Genomic DNA, 15,837 nt, shown 5'->3' on the forward strand with positions numbered 1-15,837 from the left:
GAGAAGATTGTATTTATAGGCAATTGAGAAGCCTTACCCCAAACATAACAATCCAATTATGGGTGATCTATAGTCCTGACGGATATTCTTACTTAGAAAGGAAAACTAAATTTATTCTCCCTTAAAACCAAAAATAATCACTTCTCTGCCGACACTACTGTCACAAGACATCCGTGCCAACACTTCACTTCTGTAGAAATGATGCTGACCTTTAAAATCGTCACAGGAGACATTTTCATTCTCTCAGTGGCAGAGACCCCTGGAGCGGTTGTGGCTAGTGGGTGGGGCGTGGGAGCAGGCTCCATTCTGTCCCTGGACTCTGTTTCTCCCCTGGTCCCCAGACTGGAAGTTAGTCAGTCTTCAATGCAATCAAGCTAAGAGGCTTCTTCTTAATAATTTATAATTAAATAAAAATACTGATTAAAAACAGATTTTCCTAATAAGATAGAATACCAGTCCAAACCAGCATATTTATTAGTAAGAGGGATAATAAGTACACAATTGAATTTCATGTGAACAAACTCTAGGAACCTTAGGAAGATGAATCAACCCATGAGCTGTGTCTGCTTCCATTTATAGCACACAGCTGCTGCCTCTCTTGTACTCCAGGAAAGGAGGGGCACACAAGTAACCCCCATATTCAAAGCGCCCAGCCTGCTCAGGAGGCACAGACAGAAAAGTTTGCTCTGCTGATATTTGAGCCTAAACCCAAGGCACGAGACAGTTGTTACCCATTTCTGTCCAGTTATCAGGCCCGTGTGCAGGCGAACTTTCAGAACAAGGGTGTTCTCCTATTCCCTATGAATTCCTCATGCAGATGGCAGCTTCCCAAGAGCTTGCCACCACGCACCCAGGACCAGCCTTAGAAATAGTCACTACTAGTTTTTCTGCTCCCTGAGTTCTGCCTGGGGCGAGATGACAACAGTACTCTGGGACATCTTTGGGTGACACGGCAAATGTGTTGTCTGTGGAAGAGGGGAGGCGAGCTCATATGGGAAGGCAGTCTCTAGGTTAAACCGTAGTCACTGTAGATGCTAGGAGCATTTCTGATTTCCAATGGCTGTCTCAAACATGCAAAATGCAATCTAATCACTCTGGGTTTTGCGGTGGTGGTGGTGACGGTTGGGAGTGATAAAAATAGTCTTTGTATTCAAGAGGCTACGTTGATGGATGACAGGGAGGGTTGAGACCCCTGTTTGCACTGGGAGGGCTGGAACCTGTGGTCTGGCAGGTGAGACTAACAAGGTGAAAGAATACACCCCTCTCCGGCATCGCTGACACTGAGCAGATAAAGCCTTCTCATAGAATAGGATTTGGCCCCTGCTTCTACGTCTATTTGGAGCCGAGCTGCAGCTGTGATCCTAAATGCAAGGAAATAAAAAGCTATTCTGTGCAGCTCAGTCCAACAGACGAGGTGCTTAATATACAGAGGGAAACCATAGACCTAGGGCCTGAAATGGTCTTTGGAGGCTTTTTTGTTCCATATGTTCAAAATATCTCCGGCAGGCAGATTCCTAACCCCATTCAGGATTGTCACAATTGTCGTAGGACCCAGAAACTGTGCCCCACAGTTTTTGAGTCACCATGGGTACATTTTGGAATCTGTTGTTTCTAAAGAGACCCAGACTCTGGAAGAGAGAGAGAGAGGGCTTTCCCAGCCACACCTGGTTCAAAGCCAACCTTCAGCCCTTTCTCCTGAGTGCTCTCCTCAAGCATCATGTTATGTGTGCCCTGTACAGGTTCAAGCCTTGCCAGCGGCAGGGGACATCTGACAGCTTGTTTATCGCTTGAGGGCACCAGTCCCTGCAGAAAGGGGGATGATGAGTGAGGTTGCTCTCTCCTATTTGTACATTTCAAAGAAAATAAGTATGCTGCATAGCAGCTTAACAGGAGAAGGTGTGGGCTCCTCTTGGGACACTCTGCAGGTGGGTTTGAGGAAAGACAGAGGTGAGCCTTTGAGGAAGTAGGCCCTGACTGAGTATCAACCGCAAAGTCTGCAGGCTCCAGGCAGTCTGCATCATGCCCAGCCTTCCAGCTGGTGAGGGCCAGCTCATCACTGCCCTCATCTTCAGAATCGTGAAGTGGAGCTAAGGAGCAGGCTGGGGTTGACCAGCCAGTCTTACTGTTACTGTAGGCACTGGAGACATGCTTGTTTATGACTGTACACCTGTGATATAACTCAGCCAGCAAGTCCTGGGACTCCTCCCAGGAGAAACCCAGCTCTGCCTGGATAGAATTTCTGGAAAAACTCAAACTGAATAAACTAATGAGCAACACGAGAACAAGGGTAACTGTAAAGCTCTCATTTTTTAATGAACATACAACTCAATTACTGATACGAAGATATCAAAACACTTGCAAATGAGAGAAAATCACAGGTAATGTTCTGAATATGTATCTTTCCCTTTGCTCTTTGATTTAATGAAGTTGCTAGAAAACACTCTTTCAACTTTACCATGAGCTGCTTTAAAATTCATCTCTTAATATAGTTATTAGGGGCGATGACATGGTGTGGGCATAAAGTCTCTCTCTGGGGAACAAATTATTTTCCTCTGTATGACTTGAGACTCGTAAAATCCAATTTGCTGTAAAAGCTTACAGGGGGAAAAAAATCAATAGAACTTCTACAGACCAAACTAGTTTTTGTGTTATAGCATTCTGGGGGTATTTTGAGTTCTGTGCCCCCTTGGTTTCTAGGGCCTCAAATGGAATCATCCAAAATTTAAACTCTTTCCCACTTTTTCTTTATAAAACAAAATCCACAGGGAGACTATGGTCACGACTTACATTCTGTGCAAAGGAACCACTATTGAACAATAGTGTCCCTCCCTTGGTGTTCAGAGGGATCTTAGCATGTCACAAAACAATTCCAGGGCAACCAGACTTCAAGAGGTTTATGAAAAAACTCAAAATATCTCCTTTTCACATAATTCTCTTAAAAATATATAAAGCTGCACATGCACAAAAAATAGCCATGATATGAAAGAAGAAAACCCAAATAATAACAAGTCTTGGTGAAGATGCAGAAACTGGAGCCTTATACTCTAGTTTTTTGGTGTATAGGATGACTCAGCCACTGTGGATAAGTTTGGTAATGGCCGGAAACCTCAGTCCTTGAATTTTATATAGAAAATCTAGCCTCCAGTATATGCAGAGTACAGAACGCAGGGAGATGCCGGGCGTGTGTGCACTCCTGTTCACGGCATTAGTCACACCAGCCGCAAGGTGGACACAACCCAAATGCTCACCAACAGATAAATGGCTAAGTGGTGGTGTATCCACACTGAGGAATATTACTGAGCCCCCCAAAAAACATATTCTAATGTAAGTGACAGCATAGATGAACCTTGAAGTCATTATGTGGAGTAAAATAAAACATACCAAAGAACCAACTGCATACAATTCTACTCATGAGAGTGTCTTAGAGACAGCATGATCGATCACACAGACTGAAAGCAGAAGGACAGATGCCAGAAGCGGAGGGAAGAAGGGACCAGGGAACACAATTAAACCTGCTGTGTGTGTGTGTGTGTGTGTGTGTGTGTGCACGCACGTGCGTGCGTGCGTGCGTGCGTGTGTGTGTGTGTGTGTGTGTGTGTGTGTGTGTGTTTCACTGGAAGCTGTGAAAATCCAGTCATCTTATATATCTAGATGCCAAGTTTGAAGACTTCCACCTTGGCTGTAAACCATAACCCAGCCCCATACCCTAAGACATCTCACTGACCAATGTGCTGGTGACAGAGATGTCACAAGGATGAGACTCTTTTCGGAGTCACTATAGAATGCCAGAAAGGTCTCCTAGGAGGGGCAGCTCTGTGCTGAGCCTGGGTGTTCCTAGGCCCACTCAAGAGACGAGGGCCAGACTTAGCCATGTATGCAGCCTGGGCACCTGTCCAATTCTAGCACAAGTTGGCTAGCTCTCCACCTCCTACAGCTTGTGCACATTCCTAACTCCAGCACAGGCTGGCCCACTCTCTACCTTCTGCAGTCTGGCTAGTGGGGTTACGTGTGATGAAGATCATGGGGTAGGCATGTCTTTCCTGACTGTGTGGGATCTGGAGCAAGTTGCTCCAATGGCAGAGCAAATGTAGATGGAGTAAGTGTAGAACACCCAGCCTAGGAGTTCCAGGAAGCAGACACAGAGAAATACAAAGGGCCCTCTGGAGCTCCTTACTCTTGAAGTAGACAGCCTAGAAGGGCTCAGCCTAGAAGCAAGAATAGAAGTAGCAGAACCACATCTGGGCAGACACAAACAAAGATACTCATCCTTCAGAACTGCCTCCTCACAGCGGAAGGAGTGGGCAGGCTGCAGCCACCCTACCATCTCTCTCTCTCAAGGACCACAGTGGCTGAGGCATGAGCTTCTGCCGCTGAGTCCACCTTGATATCTGATAGTCTTCTATTAATTGCAGTCACACATAGGTTTCCTAGCAGATCTTGTTCATTAGTAACAGAACTTTTTGGGTGTTTAAGTGACTTTCTCATTGCCAATGTGTTAACCCAGAGGCCACCATGCTGGTAGGAATGTGTGTGAAGGGGCCCAGGTCACCCATCTTCCTTTTCTAGCCATACAAACCTGCCAGGCTATCAGGTCCTTGAGCCTCTCGATCTGCCCATGGGCCTCAGGATGCTCCTGCAGGTATCGGTCTGTGAAGAAAGCCTGTGGAGATAGGGAAAGCTGTTCACATGTGATTGCCTAGCACACCACTGCGCAACTGCGCACAGGAGTCTTGTGAAGAGATCCACGTACAACCTAGTCCCACAGACCTCATATGGCACTCCCTGTAGACCCAGGGTTGGACTCTTCCCAGGACCCAAGGTCAAACATAGTACATAGAGCACATAGGCATCAGGAGTCCAGAAAGGCCACAGCTGATCTGGACTGCTTGGTCCTATTGAGTAGCAGTGGCTATGGCTCTCTCAGCTGTACCAATGCCTGGAAGTTGACCCTGATAGCTGCTATTCTTCTCTATTGATTCCAGCCAGACAAATATTTGTCTGGAAGACACAGACATAGGGGGAGGGGGTACTAACTTTTGTTCCATGACCATTGTCAGCTCACTAGGAGACCCTTTTGATCTCAGGTTTCACTGTCTGTGTCATCAAGTTTCTTTTGTGTAGGGCCAGCAGACAAATGATTTTAGTCTCGTGGACCACACAGGCCTCTGTTTAGTGGCTCAAATATGTCATTGCTGTATCAGGGAAACTGTCACAGGCACGGAGTAAATAAATTCATGCAGCCCCAGCATTTGCAAAAATGGGCAGGGCTATGGTGGGCAGACCTGATTTAGCCCATACCCCATGATCTTCGATTTCTGCCCATTCCCACTGAGCTACGATGGAGAGAACTCAGAGGCCCCTCCGCTGTACCCATGCCATCTGTCTAGGGTAAATATCTGGACTCTTGTTTATCTCCAGAAGGAAATCTTTAGGTCCTTAATGACCCCAAGAGTTCTGGAAAGTGAAGATGACTCTCCAGGATAGTTTCTGGGTCCCCATCCCAGGTATGTCACATGCCTTCTCATAATTGGCAAAGCCACCCATGACGGCGGGATCCACAATGCCATTCAGGAGCATGGACAGGGGGTTGATGGGAAGGCCTGGGTCATCCAGGTGCTGCTGGACCATACTGCTGATCTTGTCATTGGTCAGCTGCATCGTCTCAATGGCATTCTCCAGCGGGCTGATCTCTACCTGCAGGGAAGAGAGCATGGTGGGCATCACTCGAGCTATTGCAGTGTGCCCAAGTGAGGCGGCCTCCCTGGCCTCCTGCACATTTTCCTTCTAACGCCTGGTTTCTATGCAAATACAGGCATTTGGACTTAGGAAAATCCAGTTGTCTTGTGCATGTTAATGCAGATCTATCTGGAGGACTTTTAACTTGGCTTCCCACCAGATCTCAGCCTGGCCACCCTACATGGTCTCGTTGGCTAATGTCCTGACTGCCTTCTGTCCATGTGGGTGGCCTTGGGATAGAGACTGAAGGTTTCAGGGTGGGAAGTGCTCATGTCCCCAGAAGGGGCAGGCAAAGGGTCCTGAGGGCTCTGAGTAGGGGTGGGGGGTCTCCATCTTGGCTGTTGTGGGGTGGAGAGGTCTGATGGAGCAGGGACATACATGTTCACGCAAGGGCCCAGAGCTCTCATTGGCATGAGCCAAAGAGAGGGGTGGGCACACAGAAGGGAAGAGCCAAATTGGCAAGCATTAGTCAAGTCCTTCAGCCAAGTCACCAGGTGTTTTAGGGACTCACTGTTAATTGAATGGCAGGAGCCATCTCCTGAGGTGGGATCCAGCCCAGTGAAGATACATGAACAAAAGCATATTGTAATTAGTTTTTTGTTTGTTTTTGTTTTTGTTTTTGTGAGACAGAATATCATGTGGCCAAGGCTGGCTTCACATTCAGCGTAGAGCTGAAAATAACGTTGGAACTTCTGATCCTCCTGTGTGCTAGGATTACAGGTGTGCACTGCCACACCTGTTGTATGTGGTGCAGGGGATAGAAGCCAAGACTTTGTGCATACAGAGGATGCATTCTACCATGTGGGCTACTGCATCCTTATTGGATTATTTTATATGGGCAATTGTCATAGGCCTGATATATTTCGGTCTTGGCAATAAACCTATGGCACAGCTCTGTTAGTGAAGCCATCCTGCAGCTCCCCATAAATGTGAGTTTCATGTAAATAAAATTGTCCCATAGTGCTAGAGATGGCTCAGTGGTTAAGAGAGCTAGCTGCTCTTCCAGAGGACCTGAGTTTGATTCTGAGCATCCACATGGTGGCTCACAACTACCTGCAACTCCAATCCCAAGGGATTCAACACCCTCTCCTTTGGCTTCAGCAGGCATTATACACACACAGCGTACACAGGACATATATACAGATAAAATACCTATTCATAAATAAAACCAAACAACAAAAATAACCCTGTCCCATAGCAAGGTAAAGTGTGGCTTATATAAAACGGGAATCATCATGTCTGTAAAAAATATGTCCAAGGAGGAATATAGTCTCACATGAAATGAGTAAATTCTACTCATTTATTTGTCATGCAAATGGTAACAAAACTACCAGAAAGAGGTTTTGTCAGATGTTTACGTCAGTGAGAACGTACTTTATGGTCTCTTCCATTTAGTGAAGAGAAAGAACTATCAAAGCATCGCAGCTACGGCTGACATTACTAATGTGTGAGAAGGAATGAATTTCTTGTCACCTAGCCCTGGGGTGGCCACACAGCTTTAGGAAGAATATGCAGGAGGCGACGGGGAGATATTGATGCTCTGAGGTACATACAAGGTGGTGACAGGCACTGAAGGGTCTGGAGCATGTAACAGGCCACAGTGATCACAAGGCTCTTGAGGACAAGGAGGGCATTGCCAAACACAATGGGAGAGAAAGGCAGGTACTCTCTTCCGGGGTGTCTCCTTACCATGAAGACAGATTTGACTTCAAACCACCTTAAAATTCCTGGCAGCTTGTAGGCCGTAGTGTAGATGGTTCTCTCGATCCACATATTCTGTAAGAAGAGCCCACACAATAAACGTCAGGAGGGGGGTGCCAGCAGGAGGGGGCTCTGTTCCCTTGGGTATCTATGTGACCCCAGCATGTGGGTCTTCTAGCAGGACAAGGTCTGCCTGTGTTCACAAGGGACAGGTGTGTGCTGAGGGAACCCCAGGAGCTGTGTTCCACTTGACAGCCCTAACTCATCAAAGCACCGTATTTCCTGCCTATTAAACATGTCTCTCTGCTGTTCAGCATGGAATTGTAGTGGGTTAGCAGGGGTGATGTAAATACCTCAGAATGATGGGTGTTCCCTCTTAAATTAGTGTGTTTGGGGGAATCATCCAATTGAGTTTTGTGTTAGCCTTACCTAGGATTTAAGAGGCACTCAAAGGCACAAATGCATCAAAAACAAAGCTTCCTAAAACTGACTTTTTAAATGCTGTGGAATCATCCTTTTGTACACTGTAAAGGTTTGTCACTTGAATTGGATTAATAAAAAGCTGACTCTTTGGTAGCCAGGCAGGAAGTATAGGTGGGAAAACCAAACTAAGGATGCTGGGAAGAAGGGTGGAGTCAGAGGAGACGCCATAAGATGCAGAGGAAGCAGGACATGCTGAAAATGAGGCAACAAGCCATGAGCCATGTGGCAGAGGGTGGATAAGAAATATGGGTTAATTGAAAATGTAAAATTTAGCTAGTAACAAGCCTGAGCTATCAACTAAGCATTTAAAATTAACATTAAACCTCTGAATGGTTATTTGAGAGTGGCTTGTGGGACATAACTTCTGCCTACACTCTTGTGTTTTAATAAAATCATTAAACAACATAATTATTATGTTTATATTCTATGGAAACATAGTGTGGAAATAGAAGGGAGACATGTACTACAAAGTACTGTTGAGGATCGACACACTATGGCATCCTTTGTTCAAGACTTCTCTTCTACTGTTATGGCTTTTCACATGCACATTTTGTTTCATCTTTTGAGACAGGATCTCATGTATCCCTTGCTGGCCCAAACTTGTTAGGTAGTTGAGGATAAACTTGAACTTCTGATCCTTAGTGCTGGGATTACAGGTGTGCACTACAATACCCACTCAGTTTATGCAATGCTGAGGATCAGACCTAGGTCTTTGTGTATTCTAGGTAAGCATTCTATCATCCAAGATACAGCCTCTACCCTTGGTATATTTTAAATAGAAGTCTTTTCCAACATGTATTCTTTACAAAGTGGCATCTCACACATTGCAAGAAATATTTTCAAACCAATGAGGCTAATTCTATGCCTCCTTAATGGTTGGTCTATAGCTCTAGCAGAGGGACAAACTATAAGCCACCATACAGCCACCTTCTCAGGACTAACAAGTCATGGGGTGACAATTACAGAAAGCTGGCCTGGCCTTTGGAACCTCTCTTCTGAGATTCTAGAGGAAAGCAATGAGACTGCAGGAGCTTCAGGGCCACAGGTTCTTCTGCCTGTGTCCTTGAGGACTTGCCAGAGAAAGGGTAGACTTTCAGAGCCTGTCCACTTTCCCCTTCATGTCAATACCCTTGTGAATACCCTGGGCTTATCTTGGGCTTTGTGGTCAGTTCTTAACTCAGGCCCCCTATCTTGGCTGGCTCCTCCTCAATGGCCCTTACTCCTGAAGTTTCACCCTCTGTCAGGCTTAGAGATGCTGAGCATAGCTCTTGGCCTCATAGGGCCATTTTCGTAGCATTTGTCCTTGGAGTTAGAAGCCTGTGGAAGAGGCCAGGATCAGGCTTCTCACTGCTGCAAATCATTCTGCTCTTTTCTGGAAGCCTGAACCTTTGTCAGGCTGTGAAGGGCTAAATCCAGGGCTTCTTAATGCTTCATCTATGTGTGAGGACCCAAATGGGGCCATCGGGGGATTTTGGGGCCATCTAGAAGCAGCACAAGCTCTGAGGCTTAGCACAGCTCAAAATGTCAGGTGTCTCGGTTATTCTTAGCTCTGCTGCCAGCTCGCTGAGCACTCTTCAGCAATTTGCTTGGCCTCCATGTGTCTGTTCCTTACAGTGTGAGAATATACATACTGCAAGATGGGGGAGGGAGGGGTGGGGAAAAGTCACTAAATCCCTGGGTCCCAGACACTGCAGGAAGAACAGCATGGTTTGTGGTCGTGAAAGAAATACTCAAGAAGCTGTTAATTCATTGTTAGCATGGATGTCCGGGTTGTCTGTGCCTAGGCTCTGACCCTAGTCATACTGCAAGGACCAGCCACTAAAGGGTTGGTATGTTAGCACTGGCCAAGGAAACCAACCTTCACCTTGAAACAAGGAGTCACCTCACTCCAAGTTCCTGTCAACACACAAAGACATTGGCATGGGGGCCAGAGGGGACATCACTAAGGTGACTCCTGGGAGCTGGGAAGGAAACTCAGGTTTTGCAGCAAGGGTTCCTGTAGAGGGAGGGTGAAAGTCCTCCTGCCCAAGGCAGCCCAGACAGAGGGCTCCAAAGTCGGCTTCAGGTTAGGTGTAGGTGATAGTCACCTTTGGCCTCCTGTGTCCCAAAGGCCTCTAGACTACAAAAGGAAGCTATTTTAGCAGAGTTGGTCCTTGCTGTCACTGAGGGGCTCAGGTCTCTTTGCACTAAAAGTCTGAAGAGGGATTCTGCAGGGAGGAGTTCCAATAAGAAAGGCTTGTCTGATGCCTTTTGATATGGGTTCATTAAATAGATTCACTTGTACAGTTTCTTTGAATGTGAGTGTGTGTGTGTGTGTGTGTGTGTGTGTGTGTGTGTGTGTGTGTGTGTATGTATGTGTGTGTGTGTGTGTGTGTGTATGTGTGTGTATAGGTAGCGAGCAGAGGTCAACCTTGGCTGGGTTCCTCTGGAACTGGTCACCTTGTTTTGTGACATAGGGTCTCTTATTGAGACCCGGGGACTTGCCTAGTAAGTTAGAGTAGCTGGCCAGTGAGCTGCAGTGTACCTTACCCTGTCACCTCGATGCTGGGGTTACAAGTATGCATCACTACACCTAGCCTTTTTGACATGGATTTGGGGGATGGAATTCAGGGCCTCATGTTTGTAATGACAAGCACATTACTGACTGAGCCGTCTCCCAGCCCTACATGTAAAATTTCTAAAAGACTATATGGATGTGTGCTACTATTTCCAGGGTCAATGTGATGTCTACAAAAAGGAAGAAATATCTGGCAGGGTCTAGAGCCCTGACTGGTTGTCATGACCAGGGAGATGATACTGTGTTCAGGTTAGAGATGGATGGCATGGCCCCACAGAGGATCACCCGCTCCAGAATGTCAGTGGGAACCCCGCTGCAGTGGGATAAGCTCCAGGGAGCCTGGTGCCAACCTTACCTGACTGCCATTGTCACCCAAGGCCAAATAAGCCTCTGCAGTTCTGAGCACTGAGACTCACTGGAAAGGAATACTCAGTGCCCTTAATGCCATTGGTCCATTATTAGGTGTCTCAGCGATCTCTCTAATAAGCTGTATGAAATGCTACTAGCTTTACTCAATCTGGAGTGTGATGCTTAGGCTGTCTGCATATAAGGTACAGAGACATTTAACATTGTCTGTGATGGCCTTGTGGGGATGTGCTCTCCGGGTCTTTCTGTGGCTGGGAGGATAGGTGAGGATTTTTGAGTTTTGTTACAATGTTGTAGGTGTTGATTTTTAATTACCGCAAATTCATTGTCTGGGTTCTTCTCCCCTTTCCGGATGGGTCGAGAATATTCAAATCGCTGGACCTCATTCACCCTATAAAAACTGTAGAGAGAGAAAAATCATTAGACTTTTAACCTGAAAGCAGCTGAATGGCTTTTAGACTTAGCGGGGGTGGGGTGGTTGGCTTCAGAACACAGTACTACATCTCAGGTGGGGTGGTTGGCTTCAGAACACAGTACTACATCTCAGGAAGTATCCCCAACCTTGATCTAAAGCCACAGCCTTGGCTCATTTGCCAGCGGGTCCCTGAAGAGAGATGGCAGCAGCAGAGAGATTGACAAGGGTCTCTGCCAGTGTCCAGGGGAGAAGAGATGCTGAGTAAGAGATGCATGCAGGTAGACCTGGCAAAGGCTTGGGAAGGTGATGTGAAGGAGAGAAAAAGGGTCCATGGATTCAATAGGTGTGTTCACATTTTAGTGATGTGTGTGTGTGTGTGTGTGTGTGTATATATATATATATATATATATATATATATATATATATATATATATATATATTTATTTTGAGACAGAGTTTCATTATATAGCCCGGGTTGGCCTGTACTTTGCTACTTGAACTCACAGAGATCCACCTGCCTCTGCCCCAGCTAGCTGAATAATTTAACAGTTAACTTTAGATAAATTGACAATATATTATCTTTTAAAAAGAACGGTATCATGCACTCTAGTTTCAGCTGCTGTGGATATCGCTATATGTAAATAAACTCTGATTGGCCAATAGCCAGACAGGAAGTATAGGCGGGACTAACAGAGAAGAGAATTGAGGGAACAGGAAGGGAAGAGAGAGAGTGCCTGGAGCCGCCGCCAGGAGAAGGAAGATGTAAGGTACCAGTAAGCCATGAGCCATGTGGCAAAGTAAAGATTAATAGAAATGGGCTAAATATAAGAGTAAGAGCTAGACAGTGACAGGCCTGAGCTAATGGCCAAGCAGTTTAAATAATATAAGAGTTCGTGTGTTTATTTTATAAGTGGGCTCTGGGACTGGCGGGACTTGGTGGCGGGAGCTGGAGAGAAATTCTCCAGCTACATTCAGCCTTTTGAGATAGAGATTTAGCAGATGTCCAGAGTGGTGTGCAGGGCCATAAACAGCCTGTTGTCTGTCTTCCTTAGGGAAGGGGTGGGCAGGCTCGTGCTTGTGAAGTGTGTGTGTGTGTGTGTGTGTGTGATTTAATCTTCCCCAAGAAGGAATGTACATGGTGCCATCTGAGAGGCTCCGTAATTCTCTAATTGCCTAATGCTGCATTTCTGTGAACACACTTGGTATAGACAGGCGGCCCTGGTTTGTGTCCATGACCGCCAAGGCAACAGTGATGGGAGGCTAAAGGGCCCACGGAGCTGCGGTAGGATGCCGAACAAATAGACCAGAGGAGGAGCAGGCATCCAAGAGGCTGCAGATCCCACCAGGACAGAGATCAAATGGAGAACTCACCACATCAAAGAGCCACAGAGAGGCTGACTCTCCAGAGCTGCGCCCCAGTCAGTCAGGTGCAGCTCAGCACAGGTGTGTGATCTCACCCCATGGGGCTAAGTGCGGTTTAAATGTCACTGCATGACGCTGTCTTGTGTGTTCATACGTGCGGGTGCACACGTGTGGAGGTGAACGTGGGCATGCGGAGGTCAGAGGACAGCCTTGGAAATGGTCCTTCAGGAACCTTCCACGTTTTGGTTGAGATCAGGTCTCTCAATAGCCTGGAATTTTGCTAAGCAGGTGCTGTTGGCCAAGTAGGGAGTTTATAGGGATCCCCCTGTCTTTGCTTCCCAACTCGCCATTGCTGGGTTAAAGCATGAAGCATCCTGCCCGGTGGTTTTTTGTTTTTGTTTTTAAATGTGGGTTCTCGGTATTGAACTGAGTCTTCAGGCTTGTAAGGTCAGTGCTTTACCAGTGGAATGATTCCTCTAACCCTAGGGCAAAAGGTTTCTATTTCATATGGAGCAAATACTGTGATCTCTGTTCATAAAGGCAGAGTCCACATCCGCCCAGGGCAGGGGCAGGGAGGGGTCTGAGCACTGTTGGGGATTCTATCCCGAATGTGTGGTCTCTAAGGAGACCCAAGGGCGACCTTTTTCCTCCCGGCTTTCATCCTTTCCAGACCCTGGGGGAGGAATCTTCTATGTACCCCTCTAATTACTTTCTTTCTCTTTTTGTGGGTGCCAGCAATCATTACCTTCCCTTGTTCTTGGGAGAAGGTAGAAAAAAAAAATCCAGGATGTTCTTCAAAGGTTAAAGTTCACACATAAAAGGCAGAATTCTTAGCAAGAGACCCATTGTTGGCATCTTGCCACCTCCTATTGGTAAGAAAGCTGGCATGGTTACCTTACAATCTGTTCAGACACTGGCCGGTGAAACTTCGGGGGCAAATCTAGCTTGGGCTTCACTGTGAAGCACTGGATGTCTGAAGGTGGAGAGTTAAGGACCAAATGACAGCATGCATACCAACCAAGAGAAGCCCTGCCACCTGAGGGCACCTGTCCATCACCTGTTCCCAGGAGTGGCCCTCCCGCTGTCTTAAAGGATACACTGGCCAGGAGAAGTCTTAATGTCATCGCCTGGTGGAGACGTCGTCTTCATTTTCTCAGCATTTGGAAACTGAGTTAATAGCCGAGCTTCAAAGTCTTCCCGTCGCTCATATTCCTTTCCTCGGTAAATGAACACTTTCCCCTGGAAACAACGACCTCTGTTAACTAATGCCACAGGTTCACACACAAGAGCGCTGGTCTTCAAAAACGTGTTTGACAGCTTTTTTTTTTCCTTTTTAAGTCACTGCATTTAAGAATAACTTGCAACTGCATTCTCTAATCAAGAACACCCAAATACATATGGCTGAGCACTCCCCATGAGCTTCATTCTTAGCGATAACAAGTTTAAAAAAACTATGGAGGAGGCCAACAGGAGGGCTTAGCAGGTGAAGGCACTTGTAGCCAAGGCTGACAGCCTGAGTTCAATCCCTGGAAGCCACACAGTGCAAGGAGAAATGACACCCACAAGTGATAGTTAAAGCTGAATCCCCCACGGAACTGTGACCACCGCAGGGTCTCTCAACCTCTACTTTCTTCTCTCCTCTTCCTCCTCCTTTTCTTTTCTTTTTTGGAGACAAGGTCTCTCTATTACGTATCTCTGGCTGTCCTGGAACTCACTATGTAGGCCAGGCTGACCCCAGACTCGTAGAGAGCCACCTGCCTCTGCCTCCCAGATGCTGGGATTAAAGGCACGCGCCACCAAACCTGTCAGCCTCTACCATCATTTTCAAGGAAGCAGTAAGGATTCTTACTTGGGGAGCCTTTCACACTCCACCCCAATCACATCGTGGATAACCAGCTATAAAGTAACCCGGGCCCTCCCCCAGCTTCTGTGTCCTGCCCCACCGTCTCTCTCAGTAACATCCCCAGAAGTTACTATCCTGTCAAGAGATCTGTTTGTCCTGCTTTTATTTTTTTAATTCATTGCTCTTTGTCAAAAAACCAAAACAAAACAAAACAAAACAAAAAGCATCAACTCTGGCCATATATCTGGGACACGCTCTCTTGTGACAATCCCCGTGTATATGTAAAATGAATTAATTTTTAAGTTTCTCTCATGTGAATTGAGTCCTGTGTTAACTGGGTTCCCAGGCACAGCAAAGAGCCTGCATGAGAATCTAGCGGCCAGCAGTGGCTGCCTCTCCCCTGTAGGACTCGTGAAGTCATCTTTCTCCTGCCCAAAAGAAGGTAGCACTGCAGGGGACTAAGGAGAGGTCCTAGAGCAGGACCCGACTCCTGGGTGTCACATGGAGATCAGCAGAGATGGAGGTAAAAAGAAGCAGGCCAACCATGAAGACCCTGAGCTCCTGGCCTCCCTGAAGCCTGGAGGCTGGGGACGAGTGGAAAGTAGGACTTCCTTCTGGCAGGAGGAGCTCTCTATAATCCTTAATCAACAATGACAAAGTTTACACAGCCCTTAGGACTGACTTTTGTCATTTCTAAGTAACATTCTCCAATCTAGATTTCACCGGAAGCTGTTATCAAAGGCCAGGTGACTCTGGTGTGGGCTTCGGTGGATGGGCGCTCTCCTTACATGGGCTACACTGTGGAGGTCTTCTCTAGGTGGGCTTGAGGCAGTTGCTCCATGTGCATCTGGAAGGAAGGGTCCTGAGACGTGTAACGGAGCGCTTCAAGGACCAGAGTGTTGTATGTGTCCTCTGAGTCACAAACAGGTGTCATGGCTAGCACAGAACACTGCTACTGTCATTTGAAGGCTGCTGCCTCTTCCACCTGCCTAGTCCTTCCCTTTGTTGCTTCTGTCTCCTCAGAAACGTCTCTGCATCAGCTCGTCATGCTAGGTGCAGCCTTGGCTTATTAGTGGCTGTCCACGGGCAGATACAGGTTGCTGGCAGCGAGAAGGAGGAAGACAGAGAAAGAGGTACAAGAAAGAGACAGAGGGGCAGCATTTTGCTACACACTCTTAGATCTGTGCTGACTCAGCCATAAGCCAAAACTTACCTAATTAACACATTTCCACAGAGATAAGGGGAGACTCCTAGGATATGCAATTAACCACCCCTGCTGCGGCCTAAATGCCCCTGCCACCTGTCTACCCTTTACACACTGAAACAGAGTCACCAAGGCAACGGCAGCTGAGTGGGTGTGAGCACTGGGAAGGG

General features: G+C 46.9%; 1 protein-coding gene across 1 annotated transcript in view; it reads right to left on the bottom strand.

Annotated features, from left to right (window-relative positions):
• The window catches only part of Dock1 (dedicator of cytokinesis 1), a 514,332-nt gene that overhangs the window by 24,012 nt on the left and 474,483 nt on the right, over positions 1 to 15,837 (bottom strand). Inside the window, exons 41-46 of the mRNA XM_059265078.1 lie at positions 13,718 to 13,859; positions 13,515 to 13,593; positions 11,159 to 11,243; positions 7,426 to 7,512; positions 5,518 to 5,694; positions 4,577 to 4,660 (exon numbers count right to left, since the gene is read on the bottom strand). Of these exons, the coding sequence (XP_059121061.1) occupies positions 4,577 to 4,660; positions 5,518 to 5,694; positions 7,426 to 7,512; positions 11,159 to 11,243; positions 13,515 to 13,593; positions 13,718 to 13,859 (654 nt within the window). The remainder of the gene's footprint in view (positions 1 to 4,576; positions 4,661 to 5,517; positions 5,695 to 7,425; positions 7,513 to 11,158; positions 11,244 to 13,514; positions 13,594 to 13,717; positions 13,860 to 15,837) is intronic.

The sequence above is a fragment of the Peromyscus eremicus genome, chromosome 1 (assembly GCF_949786415.1).
Source record: "Peromyscus eremicus chromosome 1, PerEre_H2_v1, whole genome shotgun sequence".
Taxonomy (NCBI): Eukaryota; Metazoa; Chordata; class Mammalia; order Rodentia; family Cricetidae; genus Peromyscus; species Peromyscus eremicus.